At 41.8% G+C, this 20,197-nt stretch overlaps 1 protein-coding gene across 3 annotated transcripts in view; it reads right to left on the bottom strand.

Annotated features, from left to right (window-relative positions):
- Positions 1-20,197, bottom strand: part of Xpnpep3 (X-prolyl aminopeptidase 3) — a 54,701-nt gene that overhangs the window by 17,578 nt on the left and 16,926 nt on the right. For all 3 annotated transcript variants that reach the window (XM_004650336.2, XM_045153546.1, XM_045153545.1), the window contains 4 exons: positions 14,268-14,675; positions 10,075-10,277; positions 1,662-1,724; positions 405-518 (listed from right to left, as the gene is read on the bottom strand). In XM_004650336.2, coding sequence (XP_004650393.2) covers positions 405-518; positions 1,662-1,724; positions 10,075-10,277; positions 14,268-14,675 — 788 coding nt within the window. The remainder of the gene's footprint in view (positions 1-404; positions 519-1,661; positions 1,725-10,074; positions 10,278-14,267; positions 14,676-20,197) is intronic.

Below are 20,197 nucleotides of genomic sequence, written 5' to 3'. Positions count from 1 at the left end.
ACCACAAACCAGTGATTCTCTGCTCTCCACAGGTCTGGGGTTACAGGTGTATGTAGCTATCCCTTGCTTTGAAAACTTAATTTGCATATCTGCGTGTATATAAGGGGTACACAAAAGTCTCTTGCTGCTGCTACAGGATGCAAAGAACTCCAGATGTATGTACCCAGCTTTATGTGAGTGCTGAGGAATCATACAAGGGTCAGTAGGCTTTGCAAGCAAGCATCTTTAACCACTGAGCCATCTCCCCACTTTCACAAATTAACTGCTATTAAACAAGCGCTTTAGCTTTAATCCCCGCAGTTGGGAGGCAGAAGTAGGAGGATTACTTTGAATTTGAGGCCACTCTGTGACTACATGGGGAGTCTAGACCTCATGGGAGCAGAATGGAAGGGCATTTTAAGTACCTTGATGAGTTGATTATTCTTCACATAGTGTAAAGTGTTGGACCGATTACCACCAGCAACCACAGGAGGGTAGGCTAAGATGTCTGCACCTCTGGCTCGGCATTCAAATTCAAACTGAAAAATAAGTGTGATTAAAGGACTTCTATAGGCTGTCTCAGCCCAGCTGTCTTCAATAGCCAGTAAATCAATATACCAGCATTAATTGAGTCACAATTGGTAAACAAGTCATTGTATCTAGCCAAATGTTTTTTTGTCTTTTTCTTTCCCCTCAGGTCTTACTCTTTAGCCCAGGCTGACCTGGAATTCACTATGTAGTCTCAGGATTTTCTTGAACCTCTGCTGCCAGATTGCTAGAATTAATGGTGTGCACCACCATGCTGGGCTAAAGACTTTTTTTTTTTTTTTTAAATAGTTTTATTTTATTTATTTACAAGCAGAAAGAGAAAGACCGAGAAACAGAGAACATAGGCACATCAGACAGGGTGTGGTGGTTCATGCCTTTAATCCCAACGCTTGGGAGGCAGAGGTAGGAGGATTGTTGTGAGTTTGAGGCCACCCTGAGACAACATAGTGAATTCCAGGTCAGCCTGGGCTAAAGTGAGACCCCACCTTGAAAATAAAAAAAAATCAAAGAATAAAAAAAATTGTGTGTGTGTGTGTGTGTGTGTGTGTGTGTATATATATATATATATTTTTTTTGTGGGCTGGAGAGATGGCTTAGTGGTTAAATGCTCACCTATGAAGCCTAAGGACCCTTGTTCGAGGCTCGACTGCCCAGTACCCACGTAAGCCAGATGCACCTGGTGGAGCATGCACCTAGAGTTTGTTTGCAGTGGCAAAAGGCCCTGGGGTGACTATTCTCTTTCTCTGTCTGTTGCTCTCAAATAAAAATAAACAAAATAAATGGCTTAGTCCTTAAAAAAAATTAAAATACACGCACACATTTATGTGCATGTGAGAGACAGAGAGAAAGAAAGAGAATGAATGGGTGTTCCAGGGTCTCTAGTCACTGATCAAACTCCAGATGCATGCACCACCTGTACATTTGGGTAATGGGGAATTGAACCTGGGTCATTCGCCATTGCAGGCAAGCACCTTAACCACTGAACTATCTCTGTAGCCCACAAGTTTCTTTCTTTCCAAGGTCATGCTGATGCTACTACAAAAGCCTGCAAGCTGAATGTCTGCCATCTGTAAATCAGTGAAATTACTTCCAATTTGCCCCAAATCAGCCCTTTCCCACCACCCACGGCTCACCTTTGCATAAAGAAAGGCTTCTTCCACAGGGGCTTTGCTTGCAAACATGGTCTCTATGAATGCCTGCAAAGGAAGGGAGGAAGAAAACAGAAATCTCATTTTCGCTTACTCAAACATTCAAACGTGAGTTCAAATAAAAAGTACCCTTTGCCCCAGTTTTGTCAACCTGAAGCTGTGACTAATCGGGCATAATACAGATTACTGGAGGGAATACTGCTGCTTTTAGGAATATTTGACTGCTGACAGACTTAGCAGAAGGACACTTATCTTTCCCATTCAGAAGCTACACTGTATTTTACAGTAAGCAACCTGAAAAGTGCTGTCCCATCCAATGCCCATGTGGAAACTTTCTCCTCACTGAGTATTAAGGTTAGGGCCTGTGGAGAAATGACTGAATCACAAGGGTGAACCCTCAGGGATGAGATTAGTCACTTGAGGAAGTGAGTTCAGTCCCTTTTGCTCTTCATTCATGAAAGGACACAGCATTCCTCTCTTCCTGTCCTTTCGGCAATGTAAGGACTCCTAAGTGGCAACATCTATGATGAACAATCATCCCAGACACAGAACCTGCTGTCACTGTAATCATGAATTTTCTTCCTGTTTCCCACGAAAATGAAAAAATATCTGTTGCTTAACAAGGGAGTTGCTCTCTGGCATTTTGTTATACTAGCACCAATGACTAACACAGAAACATGTTTGTCATTTATGTAAAAGATGTTTCTATAGCCCTGGTATGTGAAATATGAGTTGGTGTAGTTTGTAACAGGGTTTTCTAAAATTATGTCAAATGATTATCATTATATTTTAAATATATTTAATCAATTAAGCTCATTTTTTCTTGCTTTTTGTTAAAGTTTATTTATTTATTAGAGATGGGGGGGGGGAATAGGCACGCCAGGGCCTCTAGCCACTACAAACAAACTCCAGATGCATGTGCCACCACGTGCATCTGGCTTACATGGGATCTGGAGAATCAAACCTGGGTCCTTAAGCTTCACAGACATGCGCCTTAACCACTAAGCCATCTTCTCCAGCCTTCCTTGCTCTTTTTATAGTCTGATTTGACTCTTTTTTTGTTTATTTTTATTTATTTATTTGAGAGTAACAGACAGAGGAAGACAGAGTGGGTGCGCCAGGGCTTCCAGCCACTGCAGACGAACTCCAGACACGTGTGCCCCTTGTGCATCTGGCTAATGTGGGTCCTGGGGCATGGAGCCTCAAACCGGGGTCCTTAGGCTTCACAGGCAAGCATTTAACCACTAAGCCATATCTCCAGCCCGAATGTGGCATTTTTAATGAGTTTATATATCCCAATGAAGGATTTCTTACAATCTTATTAACTTCTCTCCTTTTTTACAATTTTTTATTTATTTGACAGAAAGGCATGAGAAAGAGAGAAAGAGAACAACCACGGGTGCATCAAGGCCTCTAGCAACTACAAACTCCAGATGCATGTACCACCTTGGGCATCTGATTTTGTGGGGAATCAAACCTGGGTCCTTAGGCTTTGCAGGCAAGCACCTTAACCACTAAACCATCTCTCTAGTAACCCCCTCTTCCTTCCTTCCTTTCTTTCTTTCTTTTTTTTTTTTTTTTTTGGCTTTTTGAGGTAGGGTCTTGCTCTAGCCCAGGCTGACTTCGAATTCATTATGTAGTTTCAGGCTTGTTGGTTTTAAACTCACAGTGATCCTCCTCCCTGTCTCCCAAGTTCTGGGACTAAAGGCATGTGCCACCACATCCATCAAAGCAGCATATATATATATATATACACACACACACACACACACATATATACATATATATATATATATATATGCATCTGATTTTATTTTTTTTAAACTTTTATTAGCATTTTCCATGATTATAAAAAAATATCCCATGGTAATTCCCTCCCCCCCAACTTTCCCCTTTGAAATTCCATTCTCCATCATATTACCTCCCCATCACAATCATTGTACTTACATATATACAATATCAATCTATTAAATACCCTCCTCCGTTCCTTTCTCTTCCCTTTATGTCTCCTTTTTAACTTGCCTCTGCTACTAAGTATTTTCATTCTCACGCAGAAGCCCAATCATCTGTAGCTAGGATCCACATATGAGAGGGAACATGTGGCGCTTGGCTTTCTGGGCCTGGGTTACCTCACTTAGTATAATCCTTTCCAGGTCCATCCATTTTTCTGCAAATTTCATAACTTCATTTTTCTTTACCGCTGAGTAGAACTCCATTGTATAAATGTGCCACATCGTCATTATCCACTCATCAGTTGAGGGACATCTAGGCTGGTTCGATTTCCCAGCTATTATTAATTGAGCAGCAATAAACATGGTTGAGCACATACTTCTAAGGAAATGAGATGAGTCCTTCGGATATATGCCTAGGAGTGCTATAGCTGGGTCATATGGTAGATCAATCTTTAGCTGTTTTAGGAACCTCCACACTGATTTCCACAATGGCTGGACCAGACTGCATTCCCACCAGCAGTGTAGAAGAGTTCCTCTTTTTCCACATCCCCGCCAACATTTATGATCATTTGTTTTCAAGATGGTGGCCAATCTGACAGGAGTGAGATGGAATCTCAATGTAGTTTTAATCTGCATTTCCCTGATGGCTAGTGACATGGAACATTTTTTTAGATGCTTATATGCCATTCGTATTTCTTCCTTTGAAAATGCTCTATTTAGCTCCATAGCCCATTTTTTGATTGGCTTGTTTGATTCCTTATTATTTAACTTTTTGAGTTCTTTGTATATCCTAGATATTAATCCTCTATCAGATATATAGCTGGGGAAGATTTTTTTCCCATTCTGTAGGTTGCCTCTTTGCTTTTTCCACAAAGCAGCATATATTTTGAAAACAGTTTAATCTAAAAACTTTAAGTTATAAAAATAGACTGAAAACAGGGCTGGAGACATGGCTTAGTGGTTAAGGCATTTGCCTGTGAAGCCAAAGGACCCAGGTTTGATTCCCCAAGACCCACGTAAGACAGCTGCACAAGGGGCACATGCATTTGGAGTCCATTTACAGTAGCTACAGGCCCTGGTGTGCCCATTCTCTGTCTCTTTGCTCTCTCTCTCTGCTTGCAAATTAATTAATTAATTAATTAAAACAAATGGACAGAAGCAAACAAACAAACAAAAAAATGGAGTGAAGGAAACTGAAGCCAGATGGCAGGTCAACTAAATATTCAGTGGTTTAGTTACCACCTTCAGTAGTGGCTCAAATTATACCAAGGACCCCTTCAGATGAGCTTCTCTATTTGGTCAACAGAGGGTGCTCTAGCCAAAAGAACTTGGGCTATTGTTACTTTTGCTCAAACTGCTGTCAGATTACAATTTAAGTCAATTCAACTGCACACTGACACCAGAGGGTAAGAAACCACAGAGGGTAAAGGGTTGGAAGTTAGTGAAGGAAATGAACCACTTTCTAGAGTATTACATACCAAAACCCTCATAAATCCTTGCTTAACAAATGTTTCCCCTCATATTTTAAAAAACATTTTATTTTTATTTATTTATTTGACAGAGAAAAAGGAGGAGAGAGAGAACGGGCATGCCAGGGCCTCCAGCCATTGCAAATGAACTCCAGATGCGTGCGCCCCTTGTGCACCTGGCTAACGTGGGTCTGTGGCAGTTCTGAGAGCTAAGCTGTGGTGAATCTCACCCAAAGAGACTTTATAGCAAGAGACTAAAGGTGACTGGAATCACCAAACTTAAAAAAAAAACATTTTATTGTAGGGAAGAGAGATAGAAAGCCTCCTGCCCCTGCAAACAATTTCAGGTTCATGCAGCACTTTGTGCATTTGTATTTACATGGGTACTGGGGAACTGAACCCAAAGCTGGCAGCTTTGGAAGGAAGTGCTTTTAATCACTGAGCCATATTCCCAGAAGTTACCAAATTTTATAGCCTAATTTGATTTATTTAAATTTTTTTGTAAATTTACTTTTATTTATTTATTTATGAGAGAGAAAGAGAAAGAATAAGAATGGGCATGCTAGGGTCTGTAGCCACTGCAAATGAACTCCAGATTCGTGTGCCACCATGTGCATCTGGCTTTACATGGGTACTGGGAAATTGAACCTGGGTCTTTACGCTTTGCAGGCAACTGCGTTAACTACCTAGCCATCTCTCTAGCTCATATTTTCTTAATCTCTTGAAATGGCCACCAAGATCTATAAATTGAAAGAAATTACTGTTCAGGAATCAATATGCTTTGGTCTTAACAAAGCACAAATTGTTAAACAACAGTACAGTCCAATTTTTCTGTAAATAACTAATCTATGCTATCATAGTAGGAAATAGCGGAGTAGTTTAGTAGCATAACTAGAAAAATTACTTCAGTGCAAAAACTGTAGGTTACAATCAACGATAAACTTGTCCTAATCATTTCACTATGCATATTACGAGAGCTGCCATAATGGAGTGACTTGAGTCAATTCTAAATTGTTTTTAAATATTTATTTATATAAGAGAGACAATGGGTGTTCCAGGGCCTTGAGCCATGGCAAATAAACTCCAGATGCATGTGGCACTTTGTTCATCTGGTTTACATGGGTACTGAGGAATTGAACCTGAGTCCTTAAGTTCTGCAGGCAAATACCTTAAGTGCTAAGCCATCTTCTCCCACCCTTGAGTCAATTCTAACAAAAAAAAAATTAAATGAGGGGGGTGTTTATAAAGGAAGGGTTCTCATGAATAACTGTCTGCAAAAAACTATCACAAAAGGCCACTGCAACATTTTACAAAAAATAAACACAAAATACTTCTGCAAAACTGGTCTATTCAACCTCAGATTGGCACCACCCTTGTTATACATTCTTATAGCTAAAAATTATTGCTTCAAAACATCTTATGTAATCCACATTTGTGCCTTTAAAAACTTCTTGCCTTAACCTCTTTGAATACACTCATAGTTTAGCAATGGCATGCACATTCCTATCATAATATGCTGTTAGTTCTAAATTAGTATCATTACTCTTTGGAGACTCTCATATTGAAGTTGACAATGTCAAAAATCTTTACTTAAAAAAAGTTTTTTTAACTCTATTTTTGAGGTAGGGTTTTGTTCTTCCCAGACTGACCTAGTATTCACTATCTAGTCTCAGGGTACCCTCAATCTCACTGCTATCCTCCTACCTCTGCCTCCTGAGTGCTGGGATTAAAGGCATGAGGCACCATGTCTGGCTTGTTGTATGTTTTTTTCTTTTGGTTTTTCAAGGTAGGGTCTTACTCTAGCCCAGGCTGACCTGGAATTCACTATGGAGTCTCAGGGTGGTCTCGAACACACGGCAATCCTCCTACCTCTGCCTCCTGAGTGCTGGGATTAAAGCATGTGCCACCACGCCTGGCTTTGTTGTACATTTTTTAAAAAGTATTTTATTGGGCTGGAGAAATGGACCCATGTGAACCAGATGCACAAGGGGTCGCACACGTCTGGAGTTCGTTTGCAGTGGCTGGAGGCCCTGGTGCGCCCATTCTCTCTCTCTTTAAAATAATTAAATATATTAAAAGGAGAATGAGAGAAATGGGTATGCCAGCTCCTCCAGCCACTGCAAATGAACTCCAGACACTGGGGAATCGAACCTGAGTCCTTAGGATTTGCAGGCGAGCACTTTAATTGCTAAGCCATCTCTCCAGCCCCACTTTTTTGTTGCTGTTGTTTGTTTTTGTTTTCTTGAGGTAGAGTCTCACTCTAGCCTAGGCTGACCTGGAACTCACTGTGCGGTCTCAGGGTCCCCTTGAACTCTGACCTCTGCTTCTCAAAGGCATGTGCCACCACACCTTGCCCCAATTTTTTTTTTAAATGCATTCGTTGTTTTCTCAGAATTGCTTTCTTGAGATTTTTTAAATACATGTTTTATTGGGCTGGAGAAATGGCTTAGTGGTTAAGGCACTTGCCTGCAAAGCCAAAGGACCCAGGTTCGACTCCCCAGGACCCACATAAGCCAGATGCACAAGGAGGCACATGCACCTAGAGTTCATTTGCGGTGGCTGGAGGCCCTGGTGCACCCATTCTCTCTCTCCTTCCCTACCCCGCCTATTTCTGTATTTTTCTCTCAAACAAAATATTAATACAGAAATAGGCGGGGGGGGGGGGGGAGGAGAGAAAGAGAAAAGGAGAATATGGGCATGCCCAGGCCTCTAGCTACTGCAAACAAACTCCAGATTCATGTGCCACCATGTGTATCTTGCTTAACAGCTAAAGCATCTCTCCAGATTTTTTTTTTGTTTAATATTCTTATTTACTTATTTTCAAGAGGGAGACAGGGAACGAATATGGGCACACCAGCGTCTCCAGCCATTACAAACTGACTCCAGATGCATGTACCACTCTGCATCTGGCCTTAACTGGGCACCGGGGAATCAAACCCAGGTTGTTAGGCTTTGCAAGGAGAGGGAATAGGTATACCAGGACCTCTTACTACTGCAAATTAACATCTGATGCATGGGCCACTTTGTGCATCTTTCTTGACATGGGATCTGGGGATTCCAACCTGGGCTGTCAGGCTTGCAAGCATGCGTCTTAACCACTAAGTCATTTCTCCAGACTAGCACATTTCTTTAATCTCAGCATTGTGGAGGCTGAGATAAGAGGATTGCCTGAGACTACAGAGTCCCAGCTCAAACTAGGCTACAGTGAGACCCTACTTTAAAAACCAAAAGAATAGGGGCTGGAGAGATGGCTTAGCAGTTAATGCGCTTGCCTGTGAAACCTAAGGATCCAGGTTCAAATTGCTGGTACCCAAGTAAGCCAGATGCACAAGTGTCTGGAGCTTGTTTACAGTGGCTAAAGATCCTGGTGTGTCCATTCTCTCTGAAATAAATAAAAATATTTAAAAAAGAGCTGGGCGTCGTGGCACATGCCTTTAATCCCAGCACTCAGGAGGCAGAGGTAGGAGGATTGCTGAGTTTGAGGCCACCCTGAAACTACATAGTGAGTTCCAGGTCAGCCTGATCTAGAGCAAAAGCCTACCTCAAAAAAAAAAAAAAAGTTTTTTTTTAACAAATTAAATATAAAACCATCATTAGGACCCAGCAATTCCACATGTAAGCATTCACCAAAAGGAAATGAACAGGAACTTGGATGGCTGCACCATCAAGTTCACAGCATTATTCTTCACAAATGTCTACCACTGAATGAGTGGGTATGTAAAATATGCATTTATGTCACACTGGTGGAGCATGCTTTTAATTCCAGTACTTGTGAAGCAAACATAAGAGGATCACTGTGGGTTCCAAGCCAGCCCAGGACTACAAAGTGAGTTTCAGGTCAGTGTGGGCTAGAGTGAGACCTTACCTCAAAAAAGAAAGAAGCTGGGCGTGGTGGTGCATGCCTTTAATCCCAGCACTTGGGAGGCAGAGGATTGCCGTGAGTTTGAGGCCACCCTGAGATTACATAGTGAATTCCACGTCAGCCTGGGCTAGAGTGAGACCCTACCTCAAAAAACCAACAGCAAAAAACCCAAAAAGCAAAAAATGGCATGTATGTGCAATGGAGTATTATTCAGCTTCATAAAGAATGAAATTCTGATATATGCTACAACACAGATGAGCCTTGAATACATGTTCAGAAGGTATACTAAATGCAATTTCACTGCACAAAATAGTCCCAAAATTATGATGGCTTGTTAGGATGTAACTTCATCATGCATCTAGGAGCATGTGTAATCACTTAAAATTTTCAAGTTGGGTTCTATGAATGTTCTTTAGCAATCACATGCTGTGTAACTGTTACTACTAGCAGTTACAAGTAAAGGGAATAAAATTCATTCACTCATGTTGTTCTGAAGAGAAACAACTGACAAGTAAAAGACTTACCAATCAATTATCACCTAAGAGAGAAGAGTTACTTTGCCTGTCAAGATATTGAGTAAGTTTTTTTTTTTTCTTTTTTCCCCCCATGTAAGGTCTCACTCTAGTTCAGGCTGACCTGGAATTCACTATGTAGTCTCAGGGTCGTTTCAACCTCACTCATCCTCCTACCTCTGCTTCCTGAGTGCTGGGATTAAAGGTGTGCACTACCATGCCTGGCTTCTGTATGTTCCCTAAAAATACTGAGGGAAAAACAAATTATACATTCACCTATGAGATGGCTATACTGATTGTATGACCTTAAGCGACTTACTGAATACTAAAAGCTTGTGATCTTTTAAAAAATATTATTTATTTGACAGAGAAAGAGAAGCAAAGAGAGGTACAGAAAGAGGAATTGGGTGCACCAGGGCCTCCAGCCACTGCAAAAGAACTCCAGACGCTTGTGCCCCCTTGTGCACCTGGCTAACATGGGTCCTGGGGAATCAAACCTGGGTCCTTTGGCTTTGCAGGCAAACACGTGAACTGCTAAGCCATCCCTCCAGCCCATGAATTTTTTTTAATTAAGCAAAAAATTGTTCTCAATAGCAACCATACCTGTGATGTTAGCTTCCCAGCAATCTGCATTCTCTCAATTTCTGCAGGAGACTTGATCAGCCGGAGACGCTGTATTAGCTGCTGGACACTGCGAACCTTGTTCTTGCTCCTGGCTTTGGCCTCAGTCAGATGCTGCATGTAGTCAGAGTGAAGCTGTGCGTGAGAAGGCTTCATCCAGTCATACCAAACCATGCTCGTCTCAGCTTAGAATGGGAAGTCAAAAAATAAGTTTAAAACTAACACAGGGGTGTACTTCAGTGGTAGAATGTGCTCTGGATTTATTCCCCAGCACCAAGCAGTAATACAAAAGAAAATTAACATCAGGGTGTTGGGAGTGGTAGTGCATGCAGAGGTGAGAGGGATGCCATGAGTTCAAGGCCAGTCTGGAATTACAGAGTGAGTGCCAGGTCAGTGCGGGCTAGATTGAGACCCTACCTCCAAAACAAACAAACAGAAATCCAAAAATCAAACAACAAAATATACATCAAGGCAGGTGTGGTGGTACATGTGTATAATGTATAATCAGAGTACTTGGGTGGTAGAGACAGGATGATCAAATGTTTCAGGCCAGCCAGAGTTACATGAGACCCTATCTCAAAAATATAAGGACAGGGGCTGGAGAGATGGCTCAGTAGTTAAAGGCACTGGCTTTACAGCCTGAAAGCCCAGGTTTGATTTCCCCAGGACCCATGTAGAGATAGATGCACAAAGTGGCACCTATAACTGGAATTTGTTTGCAGTGAGAGGTCCTGGCTTGCCCATTCTCTCCCTCTCATATGAAATAAATAAATAAATAAATAAATAAATAAATAAATAAATAAATAAATACATACATACATACACACACACACACACACACATACATACATACATACATACATACATATACACACTTAAAAATGACAATATGGGGCTCCCTGGTCAGCCAGGCTAATGGGGATGGTCAGAACAACTCATTTTATACCCGTGTGTGTGTGTGTGAGTGTGTGTGTGTGAGTGCGTGTGTGTATGTTTGTGTGTGAGAGAGATAACTGTGCCAGTAGTGACAAAACAAAACCCACTAACCCAAGGATGGGAAATACTAGCCTAGCCTAAGGCCTGGGTCTCTGCTTTAGCATTGCAAACAGAAGAAAACAAAGCCCTTCCAAACCAAAATAAAACTGGAACATAAACAAGCAAAACCTAATAAGAACACCCACTGTATGTGAGTAGAGCAAGACAAAACTCTGAGACTTGGTGTGTGAAATACTAAAGGGTTTACTAACACTTTCTCAGGACTCAAGCAACTGATAGGTTTGACATAAGTCACTGGAAATGACATTCTCTGAAAATGGCAAGATATTTTGGTACTGTATGCAGAGTTTTCCTCTTAATTTTTATTTTCTGAGGTAGGGTTTCACTGTAGCCTAGGTTGAGGCTGACCTGAAACTTGCTCTAGTTCCAGGCCGGCCTCGAACTCACAGTGATCTTCCTACCTCAGCCTCCTGAGTGCTGGGATTAAAGGTGTGTGCTACACACCTGGCCCATACAGAGTTTACAATCATAGAATGTCAGTGTTCTTTATAAAGATAATACATGGGCTAAAATGTTAAGTTTTGGTTTTGTATTTCACTTTTATTTTAAAAAATATTTTTATTAAAAAATTTTTTGCTTTATTTGAGAGCTACAGACACAGAGAAAGAGAGAGAGAATGAGAATGAATAGGCACACCAAGGCTCCCAGCCACAAATTCCTGTTGCATGGGCCCCCTTGTGCATCTGGCTACTGTGGGTCCTGGGGAATAGAACCTGGGTCCTTTGGCTTGGCAGGCAAATGCCTTATCAGTTAAGCCATTCCTCCATCCCTGTATTTAACTTTTTTAAAAAATATTTTTTGTTCATTTTTTATTTATTTATTTAAGAGTGACAGAGAGTGAATGGGTGAGCCAGGGCTTCCAGCCACTGCAAACGAACTCCAGATGCGTGCGCCCCCTTGTACATCTGGCTAACGTGGGACCTGGGGAACCGAGCCTCGAATCGGGGTCCTTAGGTTTCACAGGCAAGTGCTTAACTGCTAAACCATCTCTCCAGCCCCTGTATTTAACTTTTAAAGAAAAATTACAAAAATTGTTCTCGACTACTATTGACACAGAGAAGCACTACTGAATTATTTTAACAAAAAAAGAACAGAAAAAAGTGCTCAACTAATGACCTTATGGTCAAAGTATCCCATACCTTCATGAAATGGTCTGAGTACTGGCAGATAAAAGTTCTCTCTGGAGCAGTTATTCATTGCTATAGCAACACTAGAGCTAATAACATGGACCTTTCTCTTTGTAGCTACTTCTCTTTTATCGTAGGCTATGAAGGCATCCTAAGTTGGAAGGACTGTTTCTACACTTCATATGATTAAAAAGTGTTTTTTGGGGGGCATTAGAGATGGTTTAGCAGGTAAAGGCGCTTGCTTGCAAAGCCTGAGGCCTGGGCTCACTTCCCTAGTACCCATATAAAGCCAGATGCACAAAGTAGCACCGTGTCTGGGACTTCATCTGCAGTGGCAAGAGGCCCTGGCACTCTCATTCTTTCTCTGTCTCTCTCTGAAAAAATTAAAAGTATTTAAAGAATCACAAAGATGGTTTATAGTGTCTATAATATGATGTAGGGTCTGAAGAAAGTTTCAGAACAGGAATCTCAAAATATTCTTGTTTTAAAAAATTTTATTCATTTGCAAGCAGAGAGACAGAGGATGGGCATGCCAGGGCCTGTGGCCACTGCAAAAAAACTTCAGATGCATGCGGCCCCCTTATGCATCTGGCTCATGTGAGTACTGGGGAATAGAACCAGGGTCGTTTGTCTTTGCAGGCAAACACCTTAAGTGCTAAGCCATTTCTCTAGCCTCTCAAAATATTCTAAGTGATCAAAATTTCACCAGCATAAATACAGAGAAAGTCAACTTTGTGTGAGGTAAGAACTCAACTGTGTATATGAATCTCAAGTGAGAGATTTTCCCAATTAGGCTGCAGCAGGAGGACCAACCCTAACAATGGCAACACCATTCCATGGGCTCGAGTCCTGGATTTAATAAAAAGGAGAGAGCTGGCTGAACACCAGCACTCATCACTCTCTGCTTCCTAACTACAGATGCAATGTGACCTGCTGCTTCATGCTCTTGCCATGAGGGACTGTATCCCATGAAGCTGTGAGCTGAAACAAACCCTTCCTTCAGTTGACTTGGTCAGGTACTAGTCACAGCAATAAGAAAATAACAAGAACACCTCCAAAGTCCTGGGATTACAGACAGGCACCAGCACACTTAGCATGATGAGTACTCCTGGAAGAGTAGATCATACATGCTTGTTACTTTGAACGTGTGCCAGTGTGGCAGCACACGCCTATCTATAATTCTAGCACTTGAGAGGAGCAAGGGTTCCAGGCAAGTATGGACCATGGCATGAAAACCCCAGGAACACATGAACTGGGTGTGGCGACACACATCTACAACCCCAGCATTGGGAGGTAGAGGCAGGAGGATCAGAAGTTCAAGGTCGGGGCTAGGGAGATGGCTCAGCAGTTAAAGGTGCTTGATTATAGAAGTTTAAGACCATCCTCGGCTACAGACCCTCTCCCCCAAAACAAGTAGCAACAAAACCCGCCAAAAAACAAAAGATGTAGCTCTGTGGGAGAGTACTTGCCTATAATGCATAAGAAAAGAGCCTGATTTTTTGCCAGGTGTGGTGGTGCACTTTTAATCCCATCACTTGCGAGGCAGAGGTAGGAGGATCACCATGAGTTCGAGACTACTCTAAGACTAACTCCAGGCCAGCCTGGGCTAGAGGAAGACCCTACCTTGTAAAACCAAAATAAAAAAAGAATCTGTGTTCCATTCCTACTACCATAAAAAATTACAATAAAGGAAAAAAAAAAAAAAACATTTGTTGAAGAAAGAGACAGGAAGAAAGAGTTAGTAAATAGATACAGCACTGTTCTGGTTTTTTTTTTTGTGGGGGGGCACAGGGTCTCATGTAGACCAAGAATTACCTTTAACTCCTAATCCTGCACTCTCTTTAACTCCCAAGTGCTGGGATTACATGCATGTGCCATCACCCCTGATAACAGTTCTACTTTCTAGAAAGGACATGGCTTCCTCCATGGTGCTCAAAGGAATGCTACTAGGATGGTTATTTTATAAAATTAAAAACTAGTAAGTTAAGTTACCTTTCAGTTTTGGAATGAGGCGCTTAAATTCTTCCAGAGTGTAGGCTTCATCAACTCCAGTGAGAGCTACTGCTCCATCTGTGCCAGACCGAGGGCCGTCCCACAGCTCTCGACTGGGGTCTCGCCGAGGCACAAAAAGCATGGCCTTGTGAGATGGTAACTGCTTTCCAGAGAGGCTTTGAAGGACCAGAATGCTATCAGGCTCTTGGAATCCACACAGGTACAGGAAATTGTTGTCCTGGTGGAAGACGTAGGGGATGTCGTTGCTCATGTAGTACGTTGGGCTGGAGAGCACAATCACTGTGTGGTCAGTCCCACTCTGCTCTTGTGTTTCCTTGTGGACCAGAGCCATTAGTTTGTGTCTGCGGAGTGCGTACTCCACCTGAGATAGTCCTGGTGTCACCTCCCCTAGAAGTGGGAGAAAAAGTCATTGTTTACATGTCTCCAGTGCCCAAGTACTTAAGGCAGCTTAACAGACGGAGATGCCCATGCTTGTATCTTCAGTTTATTGCAAATCTCCTCACAGCACACCAGGAATTAAAATAACTGAGGCTTTAATTTTACTGTATAATTTGGAAGAAATTTTAGTTAAATGTGATCACACCTGAAAATAGAGATCATGGCTCAGTAGGATCTCATCAAAATTTGTGACTTACTCTTTTTCTTCCAATCATATCATTGAACATGGAAGACACTGTTAAGCATACAGTTAGTTTCCCAGAAATTTCCATATATAAAAAGTCACAGAATTATTTTATTTTTTTGAGGTAGGGTCTCGCTCTAGCCCAGGCTGACCTGGAATTCACTATGTAGTCTCAGGGTGGCCTTGAACTCATTGCTATACTACCTCTGCCTCAAGAGTGCTGGGATGAAAGGCCTGTGCTACCACGCCTGGCAGTGGTTACATTATTTATGTATGACTTCCCAAAAAAATGTAAGCTTCATGGACATAAAATTTTTATCTGTTCAGCCTTGTATTAAGGTACAGAATGGTAACTGGAATAGAATGGACATTTGTTAAATATCTATTATTAAAAGACCTGTAGTTTTAACATAGTAGTTTAATGACAAAAAAATTTCCAAAATTTCAAGATCTATAATGAATTTCCTCTTCTGAATTCCTGTGGCATAATCTGTCTTTTTTTTTTGGTGGGGGGCTATAGCAAAGATATATTCAACCAATACAAGATTTAAAATAACCAGGGTAAACACCAAAGTCTGCAGCTTCAAGTCAACAGCTCTAGTCAGTGACAAATTTCCAAGTCTGATAATTCTAACCAGCGACAAGTCTCTGGAGTTCCAATTCCTCTCCTCCAACTAGGCTCCTCACAGTCCTGGAAAACTTCATCCAAGGCTGGCAGCTTTCTTAATAACCTGTCTTTCTAGTGAGACTTTTCCTTTGCTCTCTGAACTTGCACTGCTCCTTGTATTTATAATGACCAGGCACACACAGTCCCAGGCTGGCCTCCTTGAGGGCCATCTTTGCATCCACTAAAAGCCTTACCAATATTATCCATCTGCTGGGGCTGCCATGAAAATTAAACCTGATGAATCATGAGGACCAACCTTAGCAAATCTTTTGAAAGCTATGGATACAAACTTTTGATATAAAACCTCAAAGGTTTCAGATTCCCTTAAACCCATCTCAAAGCACAGCAATCTATCAACCAAATACACAAAGTCCCATTATTAAGAAAGGGTTATTAAAGTTGTATATTGATAAGTAACTGAATCTTTATGAAGCTGAAACTGTGTAACTCTCAAAGTTAGTTCCAAAGCAAGAAACTCACTAAAAAAAAATTGCTTACCCAAGTTGTATCCACTCAGCCTTCACTTGACAATAGTGAAACAATATCTAGTATTTACTGAATGCTTGCTATATGTATGTAACCACTCTTATTTAAATGCATTTATTTTTCTTTAAAGTAGAGTCTCACTCTAGCTCAGGCTGTCCTGGAATTCACTATGCATTCTCAGGGTGGCCTTGAACTCACGGCAATCCTACCTGTCTCCCAAGTGCTGGGATTAAAGACATGCACCAATTTAATTAAAGACACGCCCAATTTAAATGCATCAATTTACTTAATCTATACAATAACTCTATGGTGCTACTGAATTTTTTTCTGTGGTAGCTAGTCTCCTATGGAAATATAACTCTGAAGTAGTACTATGTGGGAAAAAAGTTACAAACAAAAATAAATATACAGAAACACTTTTATAACAGACTTTTGTTCTTGTTTGTCCCCCCCCCCCGCCCCCCAACCTAGCTCAGGCTGACCTGAATTCACTCAGGGTCTCGGGGTGACCTTGAACTCTTAACTCTGCCTCCCAGAGTATTGGGATTAAAGGCTTATGACACCATACCCAGCAATTTTTTAAAATTTAAATTTGGGGGCAGGGAGGTTGAAGTAGGGTCTCTAGCCCAGGCTGACCTGGCACTCTGTAGTCCCAGGCTGGCCTCAAACTCAGTGATCCTCCTACCTCAGCCTCCCTCCCAAGTGTGGGATTAAAGGTGTATGCCACCAAGCCTGGCTGAATGACACTTTAAAAAACTTACTTATTTGCAAGGAGAGGGGAGGGGAGGGATGGATGGAGGGAGGCAGACAGACAGATACAGAAGTGAGATAGACAGAGAGAATGGGTGTGCCAGGAACTCTAGCTGCTGCAAATGAACTCCAGATGCATCTCTGTGCATGTGACTTTATGTGGGTACTGGGGAATTGATCCCAGGTCGTAAGGCTTTGCAGGCAAGTGAAACCTTTGAGCTATCTCTCCAGCTCTGAATCACACTTTTTTTTTTGAAGTAGGGTTTCACTCTAGCCCAGGCTGACCTGGAATTTACTCTGTATTCTCAGGATGGCCTCGAACTCACAGCGATCCTCCTACCTCTGTCTCCCGAGTGCTGGGATTAAAGGTGTGCACCAGCACGCCTGGCCCTCATATCTTCTTTTTAAAAAATATTTGTTTATTAGAGAGAGAGAGGAGGGAGAGAGGGAGAGAGAGAGGGAGGAAGAGAAGATGACCGCATCAGGGCCTCTAGCCACTGCCAATGAACTCCGAACACATGTGCTACTTTGTGTATCTGGCTTACGTGGGTCCTGGAGAACAGAACCTGGATCTTTTGGCTTTACAAGCAAGCACTTTAACTGCTCAGCCATCTCTCCAGCCCTGGCCCAGATTTTTAATTTTTTTTTAAATTAAATTCTTATATTTATTGAGGGAAGTAGGGCCATGGAAAGGCACTCATGTGGCTAGAGATCCCACATGGAGGGCCTGGGGGAAAAAGCATGGAAAGAAAAAGTTCAAGGGCTGGAGAGATGGCTTAGCGGTTAACCGCTTGCCTGTGAAGCCTAAGGACCCCGGTTCAAGGCTCGGTTCCCCAGGTCCCACGTTAGACAGATGCACAAGGGGGCGCACGTGTCTGGAGTTCATTTGCAGAGGCTGGAAGCCCTGGCGTGCCCATTCTCTCTCTCTCCCTCTATCTGTCTTTCTCTCTGTGTCTGTCGCTCTCAAATAAATAAATAAAAAATTTAAAAAAAAAAAAGAAAAAGTTCAAGGAGCTCCTGCTATGCGGGGAGCTGAAAGGGGTAAAGAACCCATGTGGAGAGTAAGGGCTAGGGGCCCAGCTGAGGGAAAACCTCACCCACAGCTTGAAGTTCCCAAGTGATCAGACAGACAGAGCCAGATTTTTTTTTAAATACTTTTTTTATTTTTACTTGAGACATAGAGAGGGGGACAGAGAGAGAATGGATGTGCTAGGGCTTGTAGCCACTGCAAGGAACTCCAGATGCATGCGCCACCATGTGCATCTGGTTTACATGGACCTGGAGAATTGAACCTGGGCCCTTAGGCTTCGCAGGCAAGTGCCTTAACAATTAAGCCATATCTCCAGCCCCAGAGCCAGATTTTTAAAAAAAAATATTTTTATTTATTTGTAAGCAGAGAGAAAAGAGATAGAGAGAGAAGAGTGGAGGGTGAAGAGAAGAGAGGAGAGAGAGAGAATGAGAACTGCAGGGCTTCCAACCTCTGCAAACTCCAGATGCATGCACCAATGTGCATGTGGGCTTTATGTGTGGACTGGGGAAAAAAACTCAGGTCATTAGGCTTTGTAGGCAAATGCCTTAGCCAATGAAGCATCTCTCCAGCCTGTAACTTATCTTTATGAGTATTTTGGAATTGATTGGCTTTAGTTCCTTGTGTGAAACAAATTTCAGAAAGTCCTATAGTTTGCATCCTATTAATAAAATGTTTTTATTTAATGTTTTCAACATGTGCAATAGAAACCCTTTTCACTTTTACTGATGAAATTGGTAATAAATAAGAGCTAGATAACTTAGGGCCTTAGAGGCTAGTTGGAATCAGGCAAATCAATGACAATGTAGTCTGGGAAAGAGGTCATACCCACTTTTTTTTTTTTTCCTTCTTCTTAAGACTGAGCTAGCTCAGACAGAGTCCTTTAGAGCTCATGGGCAGAGTATTGAACTTTGTACCACAGCTAAAGGAGACAGCTTGATATGCTTAAAACTATTCATGTTAAGTCTGCCACTGTTACCCAACACTGGAAATTTCCTAATTTACCCAAGTAGTAAAGACTCTTTCAAAAATCTCAGGCTGATTATAACTGGTGAGTCATCTGACCTTTCCTTTTTCATCTTTTTATTTTCCCAACATTTGCTTTGTGTTCTTTCACAGCTACAATCTATGTATAAAGTTTTAATTATTTTGTAATGAAAATGTCAGGGGACTAGGGAGATGGCTCAGCAGTTAAAAGCAATTGCTTATAAAGCCTGATGGCCTGGGTTCAACTCCCTGGTTCCCATGTGGAGCCAGATGCACAAAGGGACACATGGGTCTGGAATTAGTGTGTAGGGGCAAGGGGCTCTGATATGCCTATACTCGCAATCTCTCTCTCACACATTAAAAAAAAAAAAAAAAGCCGGGCATGGTGGCACACGCCTTTAATCTCAGCACTTGGGAGCCAGAGGTGGGAGGATCACCATGAGTTTAAGGCCACCCTGAGACTACACAGTGAATTCCAGGTCAGCCTGAGCTAGAATGAGACCCTACCTTGAAAAAAATAAATAAATAAAATAAAACAACAAAAAGAAAAAGAAAAAGAGGGCTGAAGACATAGCTCAGTGGTTAAGGTTGTTGGTGTATGTGTCTGGAGTTCAATTACAATGACTGCAGACCTTGGCGTGCCAGGTCTTTCTCTCATTTAAAAAAAAGGGGGGGAGCTTGAGAGATGGCTTAGTGGTTAAGTTGTTTGCCCATAAAGCCTAAGGACCCAGGTATGATTCACCAGGACCCATGTAAGCCAGATGCACAAGGTGGCACATGTGTCTAGACTTCGTTTGCAGTGGCTAGAGGCTCTGGTGTGTCCATTCTACCTAGCCCCCTGCCTTCTCCAGTAAATAAAATATTAAAAAAAAATAAAACACTGGTTGTATTTTCCTAGGTCTAGTAATCATCAACATTGTCTCTGTGATCATTAGCTAAGTGCTTCCAAGTTTCCAAAAATCTCAGTGTCATAAAGTAATAAAATAACTCCATCACAACAGAAAACTTACCCTTATCCAGTAAAAGATATCATTTCATTTGAACCAGAGGAAAAGCCAAAGGGCACTGAAGCAATGAACCTTAAACTCTAGAAGTCAGCTTGGCAGTTGCAGTGGCCTTTGATCACAGAACCAACCATTATAGTCAATGTAGCCTACTTTGTTTTGATATAACTTATCTGCATGGTATTCTGGCTCTGAGTCAACTGTGAATTACTAAGGATTAAAGTCAGCATTTATCATGCAGAATCAATTAAGGACAGAGAGGCTATTCTAACGAGCTTATTGAAACAATCAAGAGACTAGCCGGCATAAGCTACATTCTGCCAACAGCAGCCTCACCATCAACATGAAATTCTGCAGCCAAGAAGG

The sequence above is a fragment of the Jaculus jaculus genome, chromosome 6, assembly GCF_020740685.1.
Source record: "Jaculus jaculus isolate mJacJac1 chromosome 6, mJacJac1.mat.Y.cur, whole genome shotgun sequence".
In the NCBI taxonomy this organism is placed as follows: domain Eukaryota; kingdom Metazoa; phylum Chordata; class Mammalia; order Rodentia; family Dipodidae; genus Jaculus; species Jaculus jaculus.
Note: the sequence above shows the minus strand (reverse complement) of the source record. Positions and strands in the feature narration are given on the sequence as shown.